Consider the following 22311-nt stretch of genomic DNA (forward strand, 5'->3'; position numbering starts at 1 on the left):
CACTACCTGATGTCAGGTGTGCCCTATGTCAGGGGAATGGCACGAAAAGCACAAGTCTGAGATTTTTTTTCATCTCTTATGAAGTGGGTCAGCCTTGGGTCTGAAAAAGGATAGATTAAAAATCACAGGATCGCAAAGCTGGGCAAACAAATAACAACAAGTAAGATTTTCAATACTATGATAAGAAGGCACTGGCATAGTTAATTTTTCATTATGGACCACCATCTCCTCCCTAGTGCTGCTTCAGAACAGTTCCCAAGTGTGTGCCCAACACACCCCATTACTCCCTCCCTGCTGAGTGCAAGCTCAGCTCACTGAGCCCTCACCAGACCTGCAGATGCAGCTGTATCTTGGTCTTGGCAGATTCAGACAGACCAGAGGTTTCCACAGTTATCGTGTATTTAATATTTGCCAAAGTTTCTTGTGCTGGGGACTGGTGTAGCAATTACATACTTGGGAAAATAATTGTGAAACATTAACAAGTCTTTATTGTTAACAGGTATTTCTGGCTGAGATTCCTTCAGGGCAATTTGGACCAGGCACCCCAGTCGAGCCGGTAATGGCATTTTTCCCAGAGGGACCTTCAAAGTCTCTTGTGTGGGGCTTTGTTTTGCTGGCAGCAGAGGCAGGAAGAAACCCAGTTTTCAACATCCTCCTTCGTGCCTACTCAAAATAATACATTCACTTATGGCCCATGGTGCTTTTCACGTCTCCCATGACTTGGAACACACTTATTACGTGAGGCTGCAGCAGGCGCTGGAGCACGGATTATGTACTCGAGATAACAAGGGCTGTGGATCCATCCCTTTTCCAGCTCCTCAAGTGTTCAGGGGCTGCTTTCTGCTTGCACAAGCCCTCACTGAGATATGCATTAAAATGGATTTTTACTGCTGCCATGTGTAGTGAAATCATTCTGTCTCAAGCCCTTACAGAGCTTTTTGGATTTTTCTAAAGGGAGGCAGCTCTGCCTCTCTAGAGGACCCCGTGTAGCAGTTGGGCTGCACACCTGAGAGCAGCATTGGGGGTTTTTTTAACATATTTAGACCAAAAAAAAGCTAAAAACCCCCAAAAAGTCAACGTTGTTTTTTCGAGTTTTGTTTTAGTTTGTTTGGGTTTTTTGGTTTGTTTTTTTTAAAGCTAGAAATCAGAAATAAGAGAAAATACACTGCAAATTCATCATGATGCTATACTTAGTATAGAGTAAAAAAACTGGACTTAAAGTACTGATGCACCAGGTCACACATCTCGTTCCCCCTCGTAGAGAACACATTATCCAACCAGTGACACTGAACTACCAAATCAATCTGCGAAGCTGCCCAAGGGCAGGAAATCTCCAGCTAACACTCCACAGCAAAAAGGTTTGCAACGAGAAACCAAAGCATACCAACCCCCATCAATGCTCTTTTCAAAGACATAAAGATTTTCCAGGTGCTTGACATTCACCTTAACTTTTTAAGTAATAAAACTTGAGGAGAGGATTCCCGTTGGATCAGAGGGGAGACTTAGCTACAACAATAGCTGTGCTGGCAAACCAACTCCTTTCAACACCTTCTTGAATTTGTATTTAAAGTGGTTTTGCCACGTTGGCAGCCAAAAATAACTATTTTCTGATCAAATTCACTAGTTCTTGTAAAATATTTTAACAGGCTAAATATGACCGTGAGCAGTTCTAATAGTCCTTCAAGCTGTCTGTTCAAACCCCTTACTTTTGAGAGGGTGAAGGGTTCCAGGAGAGGCTGGAGCAGAGCAATGCCCTGGCCAGAGTGGACGCTGTGAGGCTGTTCCTGCAGCATTCCCATCCCTCCTTACCCGGGAATACAGACCATATTTAATGCAATTGTACTATGCTTGCTGTTTTGTACTTAAGGTTAAAGAGATAATTAAGAGCAGCCTCCCCTGTGCCTGGTAGCGCAAGGCCAAGATCCACAACAGCTACCACAGCAGAAATGTCAGAGAAGAGAGAAAAAAAGCAAATGGAAATGCAGGAATTATCCCACAGCCTCTGCTTGCATTGATCCTACTCTTTGCTGGTGGCGTAGAGCAAGGAATCCTAATGTGGGTCTTACAGTATAAATAAATCATTTAAAACTGCATTTCTGGTTAAAAAAAGCCTCCAGCTGAGAAAATTAGAGAATTTTCATTAAGTCACTTTGTAAGTAATTTATGGTACTCCAAGACTTATAAAATAGCAAAGAAATGACAGGCCAGTTTCTTGTTAATGAGAACTGGAAAAACAGGACAGAATCAATAGGAACATGGAGCATTTCCACACCAAACGTGGCTCTGTTTAACTGACCAACATACTCAGTTAACAACGCTGCTCCCACACTGGGAAATCTCCATGGCCACCTCCAAAGTAGGAGACAGAGATGAGACAACCCTTGGATTTCACAAGAGGTTTCCTTCACATTTCTGGATGAACAAGAAGGACTTGGAGGTAGAAAGAAAACATGGATTCAAAGTACAGAAACTCAGTTGTTGGGGACCAACGTGGTGGTTTCAGGGCAGGATCATCACCTTGATACCTTTGTGTAGCCTTTGGACCATGGTCTATGACTGATGCCAGTAGGTATCAATTAGTATATTAATTAATTAGTCATGACTCAACCTCTGAGGAGCAGCAAGCCTAACTCTCCAATCTCTCACACCAAGAAATCACAGACCTTAAACTAATTAATTAGCTTAATTATCATTAGGCTCTTGGAATCACTAGAGGGAAAAGCAAGTACATGCCTCAAACCAAGATATTACATCTGGACGGGAAAAAACACCCAGTAGATGATGGCATGAAGCATTTATATATTAACTATAATATCTACACCACATGCAGCTTCTCAAGATGTTTTGCTGTCATCAGCTTACTAAAAGATAAAGATTTATTGGGCTATTACTGAAAAGGAAGCTAGATACTGCCAAATGGCACGGACAGTTAGATGACTAGTTGCTGACATCTTTATTCATATATAAAACAACACAACTGAGTTGTATTTTTTTTAACTACCATGCTTGAAGGAATCAACAAAGCAATGCCTTATCATACAGCACTTTTAAGTCATTTTTAAATCATTCATGGGCTTTGGATAGCTGTTATTATTGTGTGCATACAGAATATTCTATTAGCACTCTGTGAACTTCTAGTGCTGACTAAAATAAGAGATAAGAAGTGCTGGCTGCAGATTGGTCTAACAGCTTCTGAAGATGCTGAGGGACCATCCCATGGAGCATTGCTCCCTGGATACAGTCACAAGGTCACTCTTACTCTGGTGCCATATATCTTAGAGGTTGGGAAAAATTTCTTCCCTGTGAGGGTGGTGAGGCCCTGGCACAGATTGCCCAAAAAGTTGTGGCTGTCCCATCCCTGGAAGTGTCCAAGGCCAGGCTGGATGGAGCTCTGAACAACCTGGTCTAGTGGAAGGTGTTCCTGCCCATGGCAAGGGGTAGAACAAGATGAACTTTAAGTTCCCTTCCAACCCAAATCATTCAGTGATCTACGATTTATGAACATTTAAGTGCTGCAGAGACAGTGCTAACTCTGCATATGTTGAGAATATTATGGTTAAATATTCCATGCCTACTTTTTGATCAGCTCTTAATAGCAATCTGAAAGGTTAGTGCAATAACATCAACAACTTCTTTGAATAGTTTAAATACTGTTTCTAATAAAGAAATTACTGAATAAGTTGCAAGGCTTATAGGATTATTTTTAGAACATATGTTAAAAAGATGACAAACCAAATGAACTTAATTATTCTATTCCTTGTTGAAAACTGTAGGAAAAGTGAAGTAAATCAAGTAAGACAGAACCCAGCAGTATTACAAAGCTCAATTTAAAACATTTGCCCAAAAATTTAAAAAGGATTCCAAGCCTGCAGAGCTGCTCTCCCAGAAGCTACCAAGCCATAGCTGTCCACTTTTGCTCTGACAGCTTGATATACCGTCCCCCCTTTGTTACACATTTTGAATTCAATTTAGCTTGCTACTTCCAATTAACCAGCACACACTTACCGCATTATTTGGCATTAAAAAGGCACATGTGCTCCTTTAGCTCCTGCCAGTGTGAGAAGACAATACCCTGAAGGTGAACCAGGCTATTTGTTCAGCAGAATGAGGCTCTGGGAAGTGTCCAAGCAGGCTGGTGGAAGCCCACAGGTGTGTGGTTTCAAATGCCTTCAAGGTGCTTCATGCCCAAGTCTTCCAGAAATGTTACACTTCATAACCATCCTCTTCCAGCAAGATTTATGCTGTGTTTTGAATATCTCTGATACTCTGGGGTCTGAGTGCCAGAAACCTCTACTTATCAGTCTCAGTCACTGGCCAGGTTGCTCTGGTCAGGGATCATGCATAAACCCATTTGTGCACAGGCCATTTTCTATTCTATACAAAACACTAAAAGCAGGTGTGATTTCAGTCTGTTTCCTTTGAATATGAACTACAAAATTACGGAATATGCTGAGCTGGAAGAGACACACAAGGATCACTGAGTCCAGCTCCTGGCCCTGCACAGGACCACCAAGAGTCACATCATGTGCCCAAGAGTATTGGTTCAACAGAATAAAGTTTCATCCACAACATAAACCTGTTGCTTCAAGTCTATCAATAAGGGAAAAACAAGAACAAGTTTTAATGACATCTTTATATAAAGGAAATCAGCATCCTTTCACCATGATATGTCTACAACAGAAAGTACAGCACAGATGTGAGATACATCCCACATATTCCTTGAAGAGGGGTTACAAATTCACAAAGACATAATATATTGCTATGCAAGTGCTTATTAAAAGCAACAAAAAGAACAGAACGAACAATTTATGCTCTACAAGTCTGAGATTTGGTGTTTACTGCTGGAAATTGCTTTACACAGAGTCAGAATTTAAAGCTTTTACCCTGCGAAAGAATTACTGGGCACAGTTGCAGCTCATGCATGGAGCTGCTCAGTCAGCAACAGGTCAACCTGCAGGAGAAGTCATTTAAGAACTGGGGAGTGAGAAGGCTTCTAGCCTAAATATAGCAAAATTAACACAAGGATGTGAGGATGGAGATTTCTAGGTCCATCAGTTCTCTCAAAGATTATTCTTAAGCTTACTTTGCTCTGATAAGAACTTAAATTCTAACAGAGTCACTGTTTGATCTACAGTATGAAGCCATGAGGGCTCCAAAATGTGTCTTTGCCTTTTCTGGGAAGGACATAAAGGTATTATTTCCATGTTTGTCCCGTTGGCAACTCCTGACACTATGCTGGTTATTACTTACACAAACAGAAATCTGCAGCCAATCAAAATAATATGGTTGGCAAGGAATCTGGGCAAACTTTAATAGCTATGGTTCTTCAACATAAAAAGGATAAAAGTGGAATAATAATTTTTGGCAGGGGAAGCGGGGAATTTTTAAAATTCTGATTGTTTTCCTATGAGAATAGTGTTAGTGAAGTCTAACTTGAAACATGTTGTTCTGGTTTCATGAATTCTCATTGAGCAAGATTCTGCTGGACCCACTGAGTTACACTCAACTTATTTCCACTCCAACTGAAGTTATCTGGAATACACAAGGTAAGAGAGGGGGATTTGGCACAGAAACTGCATGGCTGAAATAATTCCAATGTCTTTCTGAAAGGAGTTATCTGCACATGCAAGTGTGTTGCAGAGGAATTCACAGAGCACTCTCTTCAAGAAAGTGTAATTAACTTCAGCCTCCCGGGAAACTGGGAGCCAAGAAAGGCCTTCACAAAGTGGAAGGTGGACATCAGTTTAACTATAAACTCCATTTTCACTGAAGTTTTCACTTTCATTTTCCACAAGCCCCAGTGCTATGGTCAGGACAGTGTCACCCTGACACTCTTTCACTGGAACCTGATGAAGTAAATAAGCAGACTTATATTAATTTAGTAGTAGCTACAATCACTTGCCATAAAATTAATCTGTGGATGAGCTGATTTAGTAGATTTTTTGTTAAAAAAGTCCATGCTGTCTAATGAAGTCTACTTTGTAGGTAAAGAATTAGGAAAAAGGGTTAATCTGTAGTAAGGAGCAGAATCAAAACATAATAATGACATCATAAGTAAACTTTCTTAATTGTTAATAAAGTTGCAGCTCTTCTAGAAAACAAAAATCTGTAAACATTTTTTCTGCCTTGTGAAAAAAGTGAAAACTTCAGAAATAGAGAACCAAGACAAGACATTCCAAACTACCCCAATCAAAATTCATGTCTTAGTTTTTTTGAAATCTTTAATTCTGATTTTTACCTTTAAATGACTGTACTTTTTTTTAGAACAAAAAGTCAACCTGAGCCCCAAATCAAAATGATCTGTTTGATGGCACTGAGGGGAACTTCTTTCTCCAAGGCAATATCATAAAGAAGCTAAGAAGTATTTTGAAGGAGGAATGAATAAAAAAGACTATTGCATATGAATGGTTTTGTATGAATTGGCAGCTTTTGATTTAAAAAAAGGTTTGCTGAAATATTTCCCAAGCAGATCTACTTGGTCCTCTAAATTCACTGGCACAGGCTCAGTATCCGTCTCCTAAAATATGTGTTTCATCATGTACCTATAATTGTGACATTCTTTAAAAACACTTAGTACAAAAATCTTTTATTTCCTTATACTACATATTTACAATTCTATTATCAAGGTACTGTGGAAAATGTAAACAAGTGTACACAGGTGTAAATAATATGGCTTGAGAAAACTGCCCCCTTGGATTAGCTGCTCGAATCACGTGTCAGTAAACAAAAATAAGAGAAAAACAGTACATTTGATACATTTTGCTGTTTGACAGCAGAGTTAGGGTTTTATGCATTAGCTGCTGAGTAACCACACCAGTCTCTGGGCCTCTGTCCCTGAACTGGAATGTTGGATGTCCTGGAATGGGGCCAGTGGAGGGTCACCAAGGTAAGAGGGGGCTGGTGAAGTTGGGTTGAGGGGAACAGGGTCTGCTCAGCCTTCAGAAGAGAAGGTACCACTGTTTAGTCAACTACCCCATGGGGGCTGTAGAGGAGATGAAGACAAACACTTCTCAGAGATCCACACTGAAAGGATGAGAAGCAGTGGACCAAACCTGAAGCTTAGGAAATTCAGTTTGGAAAACAGGAAAAATAATAAAAAAAAAAAGCATGAAATCTCCACTAGGACAGTGGTGGTGGGATCTCCATCCTTGGAGATATTCAGAACTCAGATGGGTGAATCTCTGAGCAACCCCATTTAACTCTGAAGGCAACCAGGCTTTGAAAGGAACCCTGGACCTCCAGAGGTCTCCTACAACTTCACTCTCTCGATGATCCTACACAAAATCTTGAGTACAATGAGATATTTGCGTTACTATTGTAGTTTGGCTCTGCAGTAAATACATAGTTAAGATCAAAATATGTCAACTGCTCAACTTGAATTGTTCTTCTCCAGCAGTTGCTTAGATTATATCTCATTGTCTCATTTACCTTATCAGTTCCAGTACAGTGAAACTGCCCCAAATGCACATAATTGTAGGATCAGACCCAGGCCTTCACATCTCCAAAGGAACATTTAAAGTGTCACAGCCCTACTGAAAGTCATATGCTTCTGACTAGCTTTGGAACAAGAATTTTGTCACATTTACACTGAATGAACTTTCCATCAATGTTTACAGAGCTCTACGGTAGAAATGACAAGGGATCAGCATCAATCACACTGATTTTTTGGCTGAAAGCACAGTTGGTTAGGTAATTTTGACACATTCACAAATATCTTTACTTTCAATACCTATGAAGTGATGAATAACAACAATAAAACTTCCACAAAGCTTGAAAAAATACCTTCCAAACCTGTATTGCTTCCAAGAGATCACAGTTTGAATTAAACTCCCCGGTGAGCAAGTGCCACTTGCTTTGTCCTGGACAGTTAATGATTGCAGATGTGTTTAAGACCTGAGGTGAACTGTGGGGTAAAATTGTTACTTCACCTACTCATCCAACCAGCTGGATCCTACTTCACCAACTCACCACTTATGCAACCACAACAACAAAGGTCTTAAAAAAATCACAAATTACCATCAATTATTGTAATTTCATCTCTTCTAAGACAAAAGTCTGCTCTTGCAGCTCGTTATGGTGGGTGGATGGAGTGTGAACACAAGACCTGGGACTGCCCATATTTCCATGTCTACTGAGCCCATGGTCCTGATGCCCTTTCCTAAGTGCACTTTTGAAAGAGTCAGACTTGAGTGGTTACTGCACAGCTTTGTAAGTTCTAACCTAAAGAGGTATAAAGAGGCACTCTGAAATCTTTCAGTCTGGTTAACTCAGGATATTAAAACATAGAACACAAATTCTTTATAACAACATAGCCCTGTATCAAAGAACAACCTGTCTAAAGAGACAAAATAGCACCAAAATGTCTTTGTTCTATGAAGTGACCAACAGCAGCTGTCGAATGGTATCAGGACTGTTTTAAGCTGAGTTCATAAAAAAAAAATTGTGCAGTAAAATCATAAACCCCACAGAGATTATCTTTAAACACCTATCATTGGTCACTGCCTGCTTTCTCCATCCAAGATAAAACCTCTTCTGCGTTAGCAGGTACTGTTTGAGGAGATCTGCTGCTCAGTTTGACCTGACAAACCACTGAAACTCATCTGACACGATGTGAGAACGCAGAAAGCCAGGAGAGTCTGACAGATGACACCACGCTCTTTGGAAGATGGATTCAGACATAAGCAAGATACAGATGGAGACCTTCCAATCAGTCAATCCACACTAGAAATGCAGTAGATGTTCTTAAATTAATTAAGAACTTCTTGGGAGCTGTGGTGGATTCTTCTTCAGCTGCAAGTTTGAAATTAGACTGCACGTTTCTCTAGAATAAACAATGTTATTCCAAGAGGAATCAGTTTGGTGAATCCCACTAGTTTCTGTGCAGTGTGACTTTGCAGTGGAGCTGTACCAGCTTCATAATCTGTGAAACACTCATTAAATGTGGTGCTGGTTGTCAGGAGGGTTTAGAAAGTCCCTGATACGTGGCGTGGCTCACTGAACGTTGATGTGTTACACACTGCTTATCCTGATACTCTTTGGAGTTGGTCTGATTAAAAACATGTCCAAGCTTTCAAGTGATGAATTATATTAATATCAGAAAGAATGTCCAGAGTAGATTAATGGAGGGGCAAGAGGCTAGACATAAGTACATGAAACAGATTCAGCTTTTTAAAAGGATCCAACTACTAAATGGCCTCTGTAGTCTTCCATAAGAAGTGTGAATACTTCAGTACAATTCAAGCTGAATTGAATAACTGTTTTCATATCCAAATTCAAATACCGTCTGTGCATATAAAACAGTTCATTTATTAGTCCAAATGTTACTGTTGTAGAGCTCTTGGAAAAATACTCCCTTTTTCTTGAGTTTGTTCTTCATAAAAAGGAAGCTTTGCAGGGCCACCTAGAGAATTAAGTAGAAACATGGTTTCAGGTCTGTATAACATAATACTGAAAGAGTAATAGATTATACAATTTACACTTAAATAATTCAATAAATGGTAGCCTTGAAAAGAAGGTAGGGGAAGTTACATTGTTCTCCTCACAGAGGTAGAGAGCAGGCAAAACACATCTCAGGTGGGAGGTTCCCAATGTATTTCCTAAACTAAAGGAGGAATTGAGAGGAAACTTCCACTCAATACTACACCTCATGAAGAGGAGATACCTAAATAATCGATCCTCTTGTCCAAACACTGGCCACCACCATGGGCAACAAATGGTTTCTTCTACTAATAAAGGCTGCACACTCCCAGCCTGTGTTACCTTCTCTGCAGGTTGGCCCCATCCACGTGGCCGGGCAGGCACAGTTCCCATTGTATGGATTGCACTGGGATTTGCTGGCACATTGGCACCGCAGGGAGCAGTTGGGGCCATACCGGTCTGACCTGCATTCTGGAAGGAGAGAAGTCTTTGGAAGACGTGGAACACTTCCTAGCAGCCTCCCTGTTCTCTGGGATGAGGAAGCTACTTAGACACCTACATCTGTTAACATTAAAACATGACATTTTGGAAAGCACTGCAGCCTTCAAGTTTCGTCTGCCACATGGTCTGCCCAAACTGCAGCCCAGCTGTCCCGAAGAACTTCCCAGAATGGAAATCATTACTGGTGTAAAAAGAGGGGTTGACAGCCCAACAGAAAACATCTTGGGATCTGCTCAGGAAAGTTACTGTCAGCATCCTGGATCCACACTATCTCCTGCCCTTCTCCTTCCTGCCCGGTTTGGCTGTCGGCGGGTGCCGGCCAAGAGCCTTCACTCACAGAATGTGTAATTGAAAATTAATCCATTTTATAGACACTCTTATGTCTTGCTCCAAATTGCACAATTCTGCTGCCTCCTGGCAAATTAAACTCACAAAAAAACCACACTTCCAAATACAAATATGTTTCATACTATACCTGGTAAATCCTCATTGCAATTTTTTTATGCATCAGAGGTACAGGTGTGAAGGGAAAGTGAGCAGCAGGTCACAGGGCAGGGTGTGAAGCACTCTGCAAACAATACCCCTCTCTCCCTCACCTCGCTGGGAAACCCTGTGAGTACCCAGGGCATTTGCTCTCTCCCATGAGCACCCTGGGGTAAATAAAGCTCTGCTGAGACCCCCATCAGCTGCAGCCTCAGCACGTGGGAGAACTCGCCCCGTGTGCTCTGAGCTTGGTCTTTTCAATTAGGAAATGTTATGAGAAAAGGTCTCCTCAAACACCTCTGGACCTGATTTTAATTTATATAATACTACATTTTCATGTTAATAACAATGTGTATTTAAGACATCTGTTTGAAAGTCTGCAATGTTAATTTACTACAGAAAAAGAACGCCCATAAAAGTCTGTTATATTCTCTCTCTCTCTTTTTTTTTTTTTTAATTAACATTTTGCCTGTTTAATGGGTGCTTTACCAGAGTTCAAATTAAAATCAGGCCTTTTATCTTTATAGCTGCTGCACAGTCACAGCTGCTCACAGTTATATCACAGATGAACTGAGCCTAATTGAAAATAAAAATGCAAATAAAACCTACCCCATAACAGCTTTTCATGGATAGGGGCTACCCTAGCTGATTGGAGAAAAATAAAAGTGACTCACAGAGTTTGCAAGAAGCAAAACCTCGGTTCCCATTTTTGGTGCTGAGCTTCCCCCTTGCGTTCCACTTCTGCCTAAAATTTCCTTGGAAAGGCCTGTGGATGCCCAGTGCTGTGTGGCCACAAGGGTGGCTGATATTCCCCATTGGAGCAGCACTGCAGACTGGGTGGCTTCATTCTCTGACCACAGGACAGTGCCCAGATGGAATCAAATAATTTTCCACTTTATTTTTGCAGGTTGCACTAGTGCTTCAGCTTCCAGCAATTACTTTATATTATTAATTGCCTGTTCATAGCTGTTTCCTGCCCTATCCAAGGACAAAAGAAGAAATAATATTCCCCCACTGTTTCAGGGGCTCTGGAGGATTATGGTTCCTGGCGTGAAGCTCCATAGTAGCACATGGATGTTCACTCCTTTTATCTTGTTTGCCACAGCACCTGGATCACAAATCTCTTACACTCAATTAAACCACTGCAATTCCTTTTACTCCTGTATTTTCCTAAATCTACTCTATCATAATCATATAGGTTTAGGTTGGAAGGGATCTTAAAGCTCATCTGGTTCCAGTCCCAGCCTCCTGCCATGGGCAGGGACACCTTCCACTAAACCAGGTAGCTCCAAGTCCCATCCAACGTGGCCTTGAACAAGGCACAGCTGCTGCAGCACCACTGCCCCCATCCATAGGGATTCTGCCCTACTTCCAGGAGAAGCAAATCCTGAGTTGGACATACTTTTTCACTGGTCTGAAAAGGGTCACAAATTTCGGTGTGATAAAACACAGAAATTGGGGCTCTTGGTGCCTACCTGCATCCTCTGGAGTCCTCCCCACTACCTTTGCAACATTTCTTGGTCTATTCTTCCCCAGTCCGTGTTTTCCAAAGTTCCACGCAAATGACATTTTACAGCTGACCCATAAACAGTTTTCCTATCAGTGTATCAATTTAAATATGGATTAAATCACAAGGTACAGCCCTGCTGATAAAGGTGTTGATAACCCATAAGAGCAATTTGCTACAAACAATGTGATCTTGAACACCAGCAAATGTCCTTTTACAGTTATTCTTAAACTAACGGGTCATAGTGGTTTAACTATTCACAGTCCAGCCCTTAAAAACATTATCCTTACCAATGTCACATTTGTCTCCAGTCTTCCCAGGTGGGCAAAGGCACTTCCCAGTCTCTGGATCACAAGGAGCATCTCCGCAGTCACACCGATGCCGGCACCTCTCTCCAAACCAACCCCTGTCACAGGCTGATACCAAGAGAACTTTTTACATGCACATTTGAATGGCAAGATGTACATTAGAGCCAGAGGAGTTTTCCCAGGATGTCTCAGAGGAAAGCTCATAAACTCTCTGCCGAAGCCAGTGTAAATGTCAGGTTTAATGAAGAATTGAATGTAGTGGAATAGGCATAATATTTGTGTGAGCTCCCCTTGTGTTGGGTTTGTCTAATCTAACCTATCAAAGGTATCTGTAAATCTGTCTCAGAAATGTAACTGGCACTTATTTTCATTTTTAATTAGAACTCTCTAGAAGACTACTCCATAACACTCAACAGGTCTGACATGCACCTATTTAATAATCTTATTTGGAGCTTTAGAAGCAAATTTAGAATCAGTAAAAGGGACTTATTTTTAATAAATGACATGTGGAACTCATTGCTCCAAGACATCATGGAGACCAGGACTTTCACTGTATTAATCGGAACCAGATTAGTTAATTTCTAAGGGAATAAGAACACCCAGCTGCATAACAGGAAATCTGTCCCAATTTCAATGTTTCAGGATATTCAAAAAGAAAATATGGAAGAAGTTGCTCTTAACAAACAAATATTTGAGCAATTACATGAGGCTTTTTGAGGTCTGTTTTGGCTCTGTTTTTTTTGTTTGCTTTTTTCTCTCACATCAGAGGGGTACCAGTACCTTTTTCACAGTGGACACCGTGATACCCCAAAGGACAAATGCACTGTCCTGTCACTGCATCACAGCTCGCTCCATTCTTACAGGCACAGGGGTGAAGACAGCCCAGCCCATAAAATCCAAGGGGGCACCCTGAAAAATTAAAAGTGAGGAAGGTTCATGAAGAAAATCATACACCCCGTTAAAATCCTTTGTATTCTCAGCTACGTTCCCTGGGAGCCATCAAAAGTTACCCTTAACTCTAATAGTGCCACATGTTTTCAAACTTGTGCCACCCAGCATCAGAGATATGGAAGATCTGGAGGCAGCCAGGTGATCTGGGACACCCCAAAAATTTTAACTGAACCAGCAAGGTGTTTCTTGACTACTCTGAAGCCCCACCTCCCACCACAATTACCCCGGGGGCCCCACTTACTGTGCTCGCAGGAGTGTCCATAGTAGCCCTGGGGGCACTGGCAACACCCTGTGAACCTGTCACAGGTGCCATTGTGCTGGCACGAGCAGTCCAAGGTGCAACCAGACCCGTACTTCCCTGGGAGACATTCTGCTGGCAGGGCATGGACAGAAAAACAGACAAACAAACAAAAAAAAAATCACTGACCTCACCCCAAAAATGCTCATACGGGTTAGCTTGTATTGCTGAGAGATGATGCCCAGAGGACAACTTGCAGACCCAAGAATACATGTTATGAAGACACAGAGCTTCTGCCCAACTGTGATGCATTTACATACTTTGATGAAAAATCGTTTATATTATACAAATGTTTGAACAATAATTTCCTCATACTTTTAATAGTCTGCCTTTTTTAATTTGTCTCTTCACATACTTGATGTTGAACCCACACCATGGGCTGTAAAGCCGTGTAGTGAATGGTATAAATGTTATCTTCTTTTTTCTTTCTTTATCTACACCAATATTTTCTTTTGGGCACTTAGAGAGTGTGAAAGAAAACATGAAGCTTTTCCTCCTCTGTGTTATCATTGGAGTTCACACTATTCCAATTTCTAATAAAACCAGGAGAATCTTTTTCACACATAGCAACAGCCTTTCCATGTATAATGAGATATCTGCTTTCACAGCACCAAACACGTCTCAAATTACTGAAAGCCAAGCCATGCAAAGGGGACTGTGCCAATATAATTAACCCCAGCATCATCTCTGAATAAGTTAACTTCCCACTGCTGTGATAATTTGAATCCAGGCAGACGAACTTAAACGAGCGTGGCCGTCCAAGTAATCAGATTCAGAACTCTGCAAATGCCAGACGAGATCTTTCAAGAACATCATATCTAATCACTATTAAAAGGATGCCTGATTAGCTGTCTTTGATTTCCAGTCAAAACACACTCAAACCCACACTGCTGTGGAGATCAAGACTCGATTTTCCAATAATTTCACTCTCTCTGTCAAAAGATAAACAGTGAAGCTCTTTCTAGTGATACAACACACAGTCCCTTACACAATATGTGCAAGTCTGCCCCCCATGCTCCACTCCAGAGATGTTTCATCTGTAAGATACACCCACAAGCCACGACTCCATGTGGTGACACCTGCATCACCCTGCTGAGCCTTGGCAACCCCAATGCAGCCTATGGGTGACTACAGGGATTTAGAGGAACAGAGAGATGAACACAATTGGTCTGTGAAATGCCAGGTCAGCCAGTTATTGGTTAACTGCAAATTTTTTAGTGCCTGCCCACGGTGATCATTCACTGTGCACTAAATGCTCACAGTACTCACACTGTGAGAACCTCCATGTAGCATCTTTCCTTTTCTTCCTGCTTCTTCTCTGCACACACACATGCATGAATTGGGCTTCTGGGTCTTCTCAAGTGCAAAGTGAAACAATGATATCTCAGAATGCTGCTAAAAAGTGTCATTTCTATATAACACTTTTATATAGGGACACCACCCTGTAAAGACCAGTGCTTGGTAAAGATACTTATGGAGTTTGAGGTGGGCATTCTACAGGTGTCACGGGCAGAAAGGCTGTAAATAAGTTCCTAAGAACATGTTGGGGAGCTTGAACCATGGCAGTTATGTTCTAAGGATGACATTTGTCTTGAATGTGAACTCAGAACTTGTGGTTTCCTGAACATTTAAGTCTGCAAATATACAGGTATTTCATCTACAGAGAAACACGGGAAGGTAGAAATGCAGAATTATTTTTGGGAGATAGACAGAAGGACAGATGTGGGAAGACTCTACTCTGGGCTGGCAGGAAGGTTTCTGGAGTGAAAACTGAGCTTTTTATGTTAGAGTGCTTTGCCTTGTGTAAGGGAGAGCTGTGATGGAGAAGCAAGGGTAAGAGATAGCAGGGCAATCTCAACTGCTTTGGACAGAAGTTGTCAGAACATCTGTGAAGTCAATACATGGGATGCTCAACTGCAGTCCAGTGTCAAATGGAAGAGAAGAACATAAAAAGAGAGGAGGGAGACATAGGTTTCTGCTGACTGAGGAGCAGCACATAAAAGAAGACACAAAACAACATTCCCATGAGCAAAAGAATTCAAAAGTTGGACAGCAGAAGAAGTAAGAGTCTCTGCAAAGGAATTTATGAGTTACAAGCAGAACTCACAAGGTTACAGTCTCTGAGAAAAGATCTGAAGCTCTAACTAGGGGTAGTTCTGTGTGAGAGAAGCTACAGAGGGAAATGCAGCAATGATGCAGCCTACTTAAGCAAAAACCGTCAGTCCCCTTTAGTGGATGTCTGGGGACACTTCAAACCTCTGCTTGAATGTACAAGTCCACTGGCATCAAAGCAGAAAAATCACCTTTCTCACAGGATCTTCCTGTCCAGCCCAGCCCGCAGGTGCAGTTGCCATCCACGTGGTCACAGATGCCACCGTTCTGACAGGTACATGTCAGGTGGCAGCTGGGGCCATACTGTCCCTGGGGACACACTACAGAGAATTAACAAAGTTTGTAAAGAAAAATAAATCAGCATCCAAAAAAAAAAAAAAGGATGAAGGTGATAGGGAGTAAATACAAACACATGCTCCCCACAGAGTATCCCAAGTTACTGGTGTCTCCCGAGCGTGACTGGACACCACTCCATGACTGTTATCAGCTTCATTCAAACACTTTGTCTTGCCATATCTCCTCAGCCCCGTGGAGATCCCAGTGCCCCGGTACTGAGGGTGGCAGAGCGAAGCAGGGAGATGTGGCAGGATAAGGAAGGGTGATGGAGCAGAGAGGGACAGAGCTGAGCACACCCGACCGCGACGTTATCGAGCAGAGGCACTGGGAATGCAGCTACAAACAATGTTTGGTGCTGGGTTTTGTTTGCTGGGTGTTTTAAGTGTGTCACCACTGACGAGGTGACCTCAGGTCCCGCTTTGTTACCTTGCTGACAGCCAGGTCCCATTTGGCCAGGGGGACAGGAGCACTTGCCAGTCTGTGGGTCACACTGACCTTTACCACAGGCACAGAACTGGGCGCAGTCCTTCCCATATCGGTTTTCAGGGCAAGCTGAAGGAAACACAGGCTTTTGTTAAACATCCTGATGCCAGTTTTCATCTTTAACATAGGCAGGATCTTATAGGTAGAGTTGGCTTCATTTTTATTCCACCTAATGTGCTTCAAAGCAACACCTATGAAACCAAAACCCATCCAAAGACACGACTGCTTCATCCTCTGAGACTTTACCTGAGGTTATAAATATAATCCGTGGTTTCATATGGAGTATTTAGAAGATTTCCTACTAAAATGTGAGTGTACAACTGAAATGTCAGTTGCTCATCCTTCCAGCTAAAAACATCTTTCCGTCTTTAATATTGATGCTGTCCTATACCAGAGAACAAAGCTATAGGTTCCTAAATGTTCAAACATTGCCTTTCTGTGAATAAGCTGAAGAGAACTTCATAGAGATCAGAGCTTTGGAAACAGGACAGAAATTCAGCCACCTCATTTAGCTCTGAAACACAGAAGTAACAGTAAAGTTGCCATGGAGTCTTTACCAGTTTTGCCATGACAAAACTTGATCTTTTTCCCATTTATTGAAACTAATGGCACCATAGTGTGAAGCAAAATATTGAGATAATTTCTCAACCTTGAAATTTTGGACAGGAAGAAGGAACTTGAGCAACTCATGCTGAGCTGGCTCTAGAAATACATTTGGGCAAGCAGGTTGTAATCCTGGGATGAGCGTCCTTGCTCCTACGCACGCAGAAGAGAGGGAAAATATTTTGCAAGAGATTTTTTTACAAAGCTGGAATCCTGATTTACAATTCAAGGAAGAGGTAGCTGGGATCTGTCTGTTTTTCTACTGACAAACTCTTATGCAAATTATTCTCTGTGCTGTGTTTTGACAGAGGCAGAACACGAATGTTGGCTTACTTTTGCTGCAGTCGGCTCCAATGAAACCGGGCGCGCAATCACACGTTCCCGACGCGGGGTCGCAGTGGCCTCCGTTCATGCATTTACAGGGATTTTGGCAGTTTGAACCATAAGTACCTTTTGGACACCCTGTTTGAAAACAAAAAAAACCCCATCAATTAGGCTACGTTGCTACTGGGCCTGCTGCTTTTCATGCCATAAATGCTTTTTTGCTTACAACCGAAATTAGATTTTTATTTTCTAACTCTAGTCACTTCTAGAGGGCCAGGAGCAGGCCTTGGTGAGCAGATGGCTGCCTGGGGCAGCACGGTCCTTGGGGCAGCACTGACTTAGAATGTCAAACCCCTGGAAAGCTGGACCAAGTGCTGCCGCCGAGCCTGGTCCGACTGCTCCTGGCTCTGTGCTCCTTCCATTCCCTGTATGTGACTGTAGAAAGACAAGCAAGCCTAATTCTACAGAGGTTTTCCTCTTGGGATTTCTGTTCCAAATAAACCTGTTCCCTTTTTCCCTCCTACAGAGAAGGAAAGACAGGGCCCTGCTCCCTCTTCCTTTGGGCAGCAGCAGCCTGGTTTGCCTGAGACGGTGAGAAGCCGTGAGCCATCTCCGTGTCTTTTAGCAGCCATTTTATGGATTCTGGGGCAGGTCATGTCTTTCAAAAATGTGGAAGTTGGGGGAAGTTTGTTTCCTCTGTTATCTACTGATTCCCTGCAAAATGGAGTTGGCATTTTGCCAGCAGTTGCCCAGAGAAGTTGTGGATTCTCCATCCCTGGCAGCGTTCAAGGACAGGTTGGATGGGGCTCTGAGCAACCTGTTCTAGTGGAAGGTGTCCCTACCTATGGTGGGGGATTGTCCCTTCCAACCCTGTGGATGGAAGACTATGAAAACCTGCACATGACAGTAACATGGAATTTCAGAAGAGACTTTCTCAGGAGATAGACACAGGAAAAAGATGGTTTAAATGCAAAGTCAGAAAATTCCCTGAGGGAAAAAAACAAAGCAGCTGTATTTCATAAAAACCAGGGGGATCATTAGACCTGGATGGATTGTTGAGCCAGCGTCACATGGCAACGAGCTGTCCATGAAGAGGTTTTCCAGGTGGTAGTGACTATTTCTGGTTTCTTTCTGGACAGTTAATGTGGAAGGAGAAATGAACAAAAGATCAGGGAGATCTGAATGCGTCTGCCATGCTTAGCCTATGTCTTCAAGATGCTCTTTAGAGCAATGAAGGTTGGAGCTGAGGGAAAGAGCTGGGCAGAGCTGCTGGGCACGTGCCTCTGTCACCACTGAACCTCCAGCGTGCCACCAGTGAACTCCAGCGATGCAAGTTATTCTCCTAATTTTCCAGTGCACTGGAAGAGAAAGTACCTGGTACTTTAAGAGCAGCACGATCATCATCAAACAGTTCCACTAGTGCTGTTCCATCTAAATGTCATTTCTTTGCTCGCTCCTTCCTTCTCTTCCCTGGCAAAAGGAAAGTCTGTGGCTACTTTGGAAATCTGGTTGAATATATATTCGCACACGTCTCCAAGCAACAGATCCCTTGCAATCTGTGCATAAATAACTTCATGTATTTTCTCTTTCCTGAAGGCATGAAAACATGGCCTGAGTGGCTGGAGAAATCTCTGGATTTTCTGAACTATTCAATAGCAAGGGAGAGCTTATGGGGAAGCTTTGAAGGGGTGCCTCTTACAATAAAACTGAACATTGGCTTCTGCTCAAACCAGGATAGCAGATCATCAGGACTAAACAGATACACACTTTTATAACACGCAGATACTCTCCCCAGCCCTTCTCAACCATGAACCCTTCTCAATGAATACTTTGTCATCAGTGTTTCTGTCTGTCAGCACACAAATTCACGTGCAAACCCTGGCATCAATCAATCTAATTCATTCCCACCAAAACATGATGTTAAGGACACACCCAGATTCAATGATTTAATTGGACTCTACGTGAGTTTCTCTTTCCCTCTTCCCTTTCTTTTTGCTATCATTTGGCTTTCCTCTTTTTCTTTAATTCTGTTTCCCACACTCCCAAACACGTTGCTTCTCCTTGGCAAAGTTTCCAGAGCTGTTCCTCAGCTCAAGGGCAGTGATAGATGCTCCATCACTGAAAGGGATGCAGTAATTCAACACTCCCCCACACCCTCTTACCAATTTATTTACTCTTTCAGCACCATCTGTATTTCAGTTCAAGAAGGAGCAGCACAAGCAGGTCAAGCTCAGCCACTGCAACGTGCACATATTTATTAACAAGGCCACCTCATCTGTTACTGCTTTGCAGAAGACTTTCAGTGCAGACAGGGGGGGCAATTTACACCGTGTTCTACCATCTCAGTAGGCTCTGCCTTTCTAAAGAGGGTTATCCTCTCACCACCATATGTCTTTATGTCTTTATCTCATAGAGACATTTTCAAATTTGACAGTTTCCTGTGCTTCTGACTTATGTTCTTCTGCTAACAAAAGAGTGGCAGCCAGATTTCCACCTCATTTCCCAATTTTTTTCCTTCTGGTTTGAGTTGGTTTGCCATGATCAAGAGCTCCTAAATCTTTTCATACCAGTGGCACACTCTGAGACTTTTCTGACCAATGTTATTAACTGCATTGTCAAATAATCCCTTCTGACACATCCTGTTACCTAGAGCCTAGAGGTGAAGCCGGTGAGGTCTTTCTGGCTCTGGGTGTCCCCAGCCCAGTCAATGTCACCACTTACTGCTTTTTATTCATTTCACCCAAGCACATCTTCCCATTCACCAAGTTATGGACAAGTGATGGGAACCTTATTGCTAATTTGTCTGCTTCCTTTGGATCCTGCCAAGAGACTGTTTCAGCTCTTCACTCCAAAATTTGAGAACATGAAAGCCTCGTTGCTCTTGGCTCCTGGAAATTTGACTTCCCAGCCAACTGCACCTTTTATAGATACTTTCTTCAACCTTTTTTCACAGTACTATAAATATAGCAATAGTTGCCAGAAACTGTTTCCAGCAGCATCCAACCACATGTTGACTGGACCGAAGCCCATTTCACGTGTCTGGGAGCGGCTCCCTGTGCTGGTTTTAATATTCTATTGAAAGCTTCTTCATCCTGGAGCAGCCCTAGTTCTCCCTGTAGTGAGGACAGCGGGAACATGGAGTATTCCCACTAAAGTCGCGCTAGCTATCCTTGGTTTTCAGTCAGTCACTTTAGCATCAGGCCCACAATCTCTCCCTTCACTGACCACAATCTAAAAATAACTCTCAATTAACTGTTTTCCTTCTATTTTTGTGTCTGTCTATGCAATGTTCAGAGTTGTACAGGGGAGAATAGGAGGTTCTCTCTTCATGAACCTCCACCATTCCATTATTTCTCTAGTAAATGTTTAACAAGCCTGTATTTAAGTGAGAATTTGCTGTGCAAGACATTGTGCAGTTTTGGAATCTCAGAGACCACAACACCATGAAGTCTCTTGTCTCATCCTCTATAGTTTTAATCCGAGCTACACAGAAATCCATGACTAAATTCCCTCTGAATGCAGCAAAACAGAGATTTCATTTTGTAATTAATCTTTTTACATATTTTATATCAGAACTTCAGTGTCATTGTTAATCTTTTTAATTTTAAAATTCTGAAATAAAATCTTAAGGACTAAAGCAAGTTCGAAGACATTTACCATAATTTATAATTTAGATTTAGTGCTACACAAACAGGCAATGAGTCCTGAGGGATTGCTACATAAAAGCAATAGGCAGACCATGATTAAGTCTTTTAAAATGATACCGTTAAATAGTTGATCTCCACTACTGCTCTAACATTTATTATAATCTAATGTATAATGGATCCAGATGGCTCCAGCCTCAATGTTGAAGGCCAGACTTCGATCTCACTTACAGCAAAAACTGCTGTACAAAGGAAGATTGAATCAATCCTTTCTATTTTATTTATAATTTATATTTTAAAGAATAGCTTGTGATGACATGATGGTACTACAAAAGCCAACGTCTAAAATGAGTCTCTATCCTACTTCTACTCAAGGAATAAAGCACAGGTTTAACCCCTACTAGAGCTGCACATGTTACAGCTGGCTTTTGTATACAAACTGTCACCCAAAAAAGCAATTAAACCAGGGCCACACTGAATTCCTAAGAAAGGAAAATCAGCATTCGCCAAAGAGAGAAGGGCTGAGCTCGAAAGACAACAGCTTTTTTTTCCCCTCAAAATGAGACTATTACAAGCCATGGAGTAAAACCAAAATTAAAGTTGTAAATAAAAAGGTAATTAACTGTCTCCTTTATTGGCTGCTTTGGTATGTGTTTCTTATCAGCCGCCACATTCCAGCAGAAACAACTTTACAGATGTCCTAAAATACCGGCATGAGGCGTGTGGATCTGGGAATATTTTTTATGATGGAGCATTGGGCCAGTTGGCATTTTGTCCTCTACACTAGTCACCATTTTTCAATCCAGAGTAACAGTTGGTTTAATTTGATTGTTCCTCAGAAGGCCCTACAACTGAAGGGACTTTATGAATCACTCAGATTTATTGCCAATTGCAGCCTGTTGTTTTCTCATAACCATTTGTCCTTACTTAAGCATGCAGAGATTTCGGGAAGTATTTTGAACTTGGTATTTGGAAATGAAAGAGCTACTCAGTATCCAGGTGTAGCTGAAGATGGGAGGTGTAAATGCAGAGGATATATTTATATTCTTTAGCGTGGCATGAAACTGGAAAGAATTTACCTAATAAATCTGGGGGTTCTAAACATTAATTTAAATGTTGAATTAATTACATTTTTGAATTAAAAATTTTAAAATACATATTTTTAAATTAATCCCTTGCAATAATACGGGTATTTTTATTACTGTAAATTAATATGCTTACTTTTTATACTATAACTTACTTCTTACACTAAAATTTTTATATATAGATATCTATACAAAAACCTCTGTTTCTCTCAGTCAACACCGAGGGTAGTGACCCAGATGAACTCAAAAGCACCAGCAC

At 41.7% G+C, this 22311-nt stretch overlaps 1 protein-coding gene across 1 annotated transcript in view; it reads right to left on the minus strand.

Moving 5' to 3' along the window:
• Positions 1-4603: 4603 nt before the first annotated feature.
• Positions 4604-22311, minus strand: part of LOC113968745 (multiple epidermal growth factor-like domains protein 6) — a 194654-nt gene continuing 176946 nt past the window's right edge. Inside the window, exons 31-38 of the mRNA XM_027685574.1 lie at positions 17333-17461; positions 16340-16465; positions 15769-15897; positions 13409-13540; positions 12997-13125; positions 12199-12324; positions 9760-9888; positions 4604-9400 (exon numbers count right to left, since the gene is read on the minus strand). Coding sequence (XP_027541375.1) covers positions 9321-9400; positions 9760-9888; positions 12199-12324; positions 12997-13125; positions 13409-13540; positions 15769-15897; positions 16340-16465; positions 17333-17461 — 980 coding nt within the window. The 3' untranslated portion in view covers positions 4604-9320. The remainder of the gene's footprint in view (positions 9401-9759; positions 9889-12198; positions 12325-12996; positions 13126-13408; positions 13541-15768; positions 15898-16339; positions 16466-17332; positions 17462-22311) is intronic.

Source organism: Neopelma chrysocephalum, unplaced genomic scaffold (assembly GCF_003984885.1).
Source record: "Neopelma chrysocephalum unplaced genomic scaffold, ASM398488v2 Primary Assembly neopelma1_69, whole genome shotgun sequence".
Classification (NCBI taxonomy): domain Eukaryota; kingdom Metazoa; phylum Chordata; class Aves; order Passeriformes; family Pipridae; genus Neopelma; species Neopelma chrysocephalum.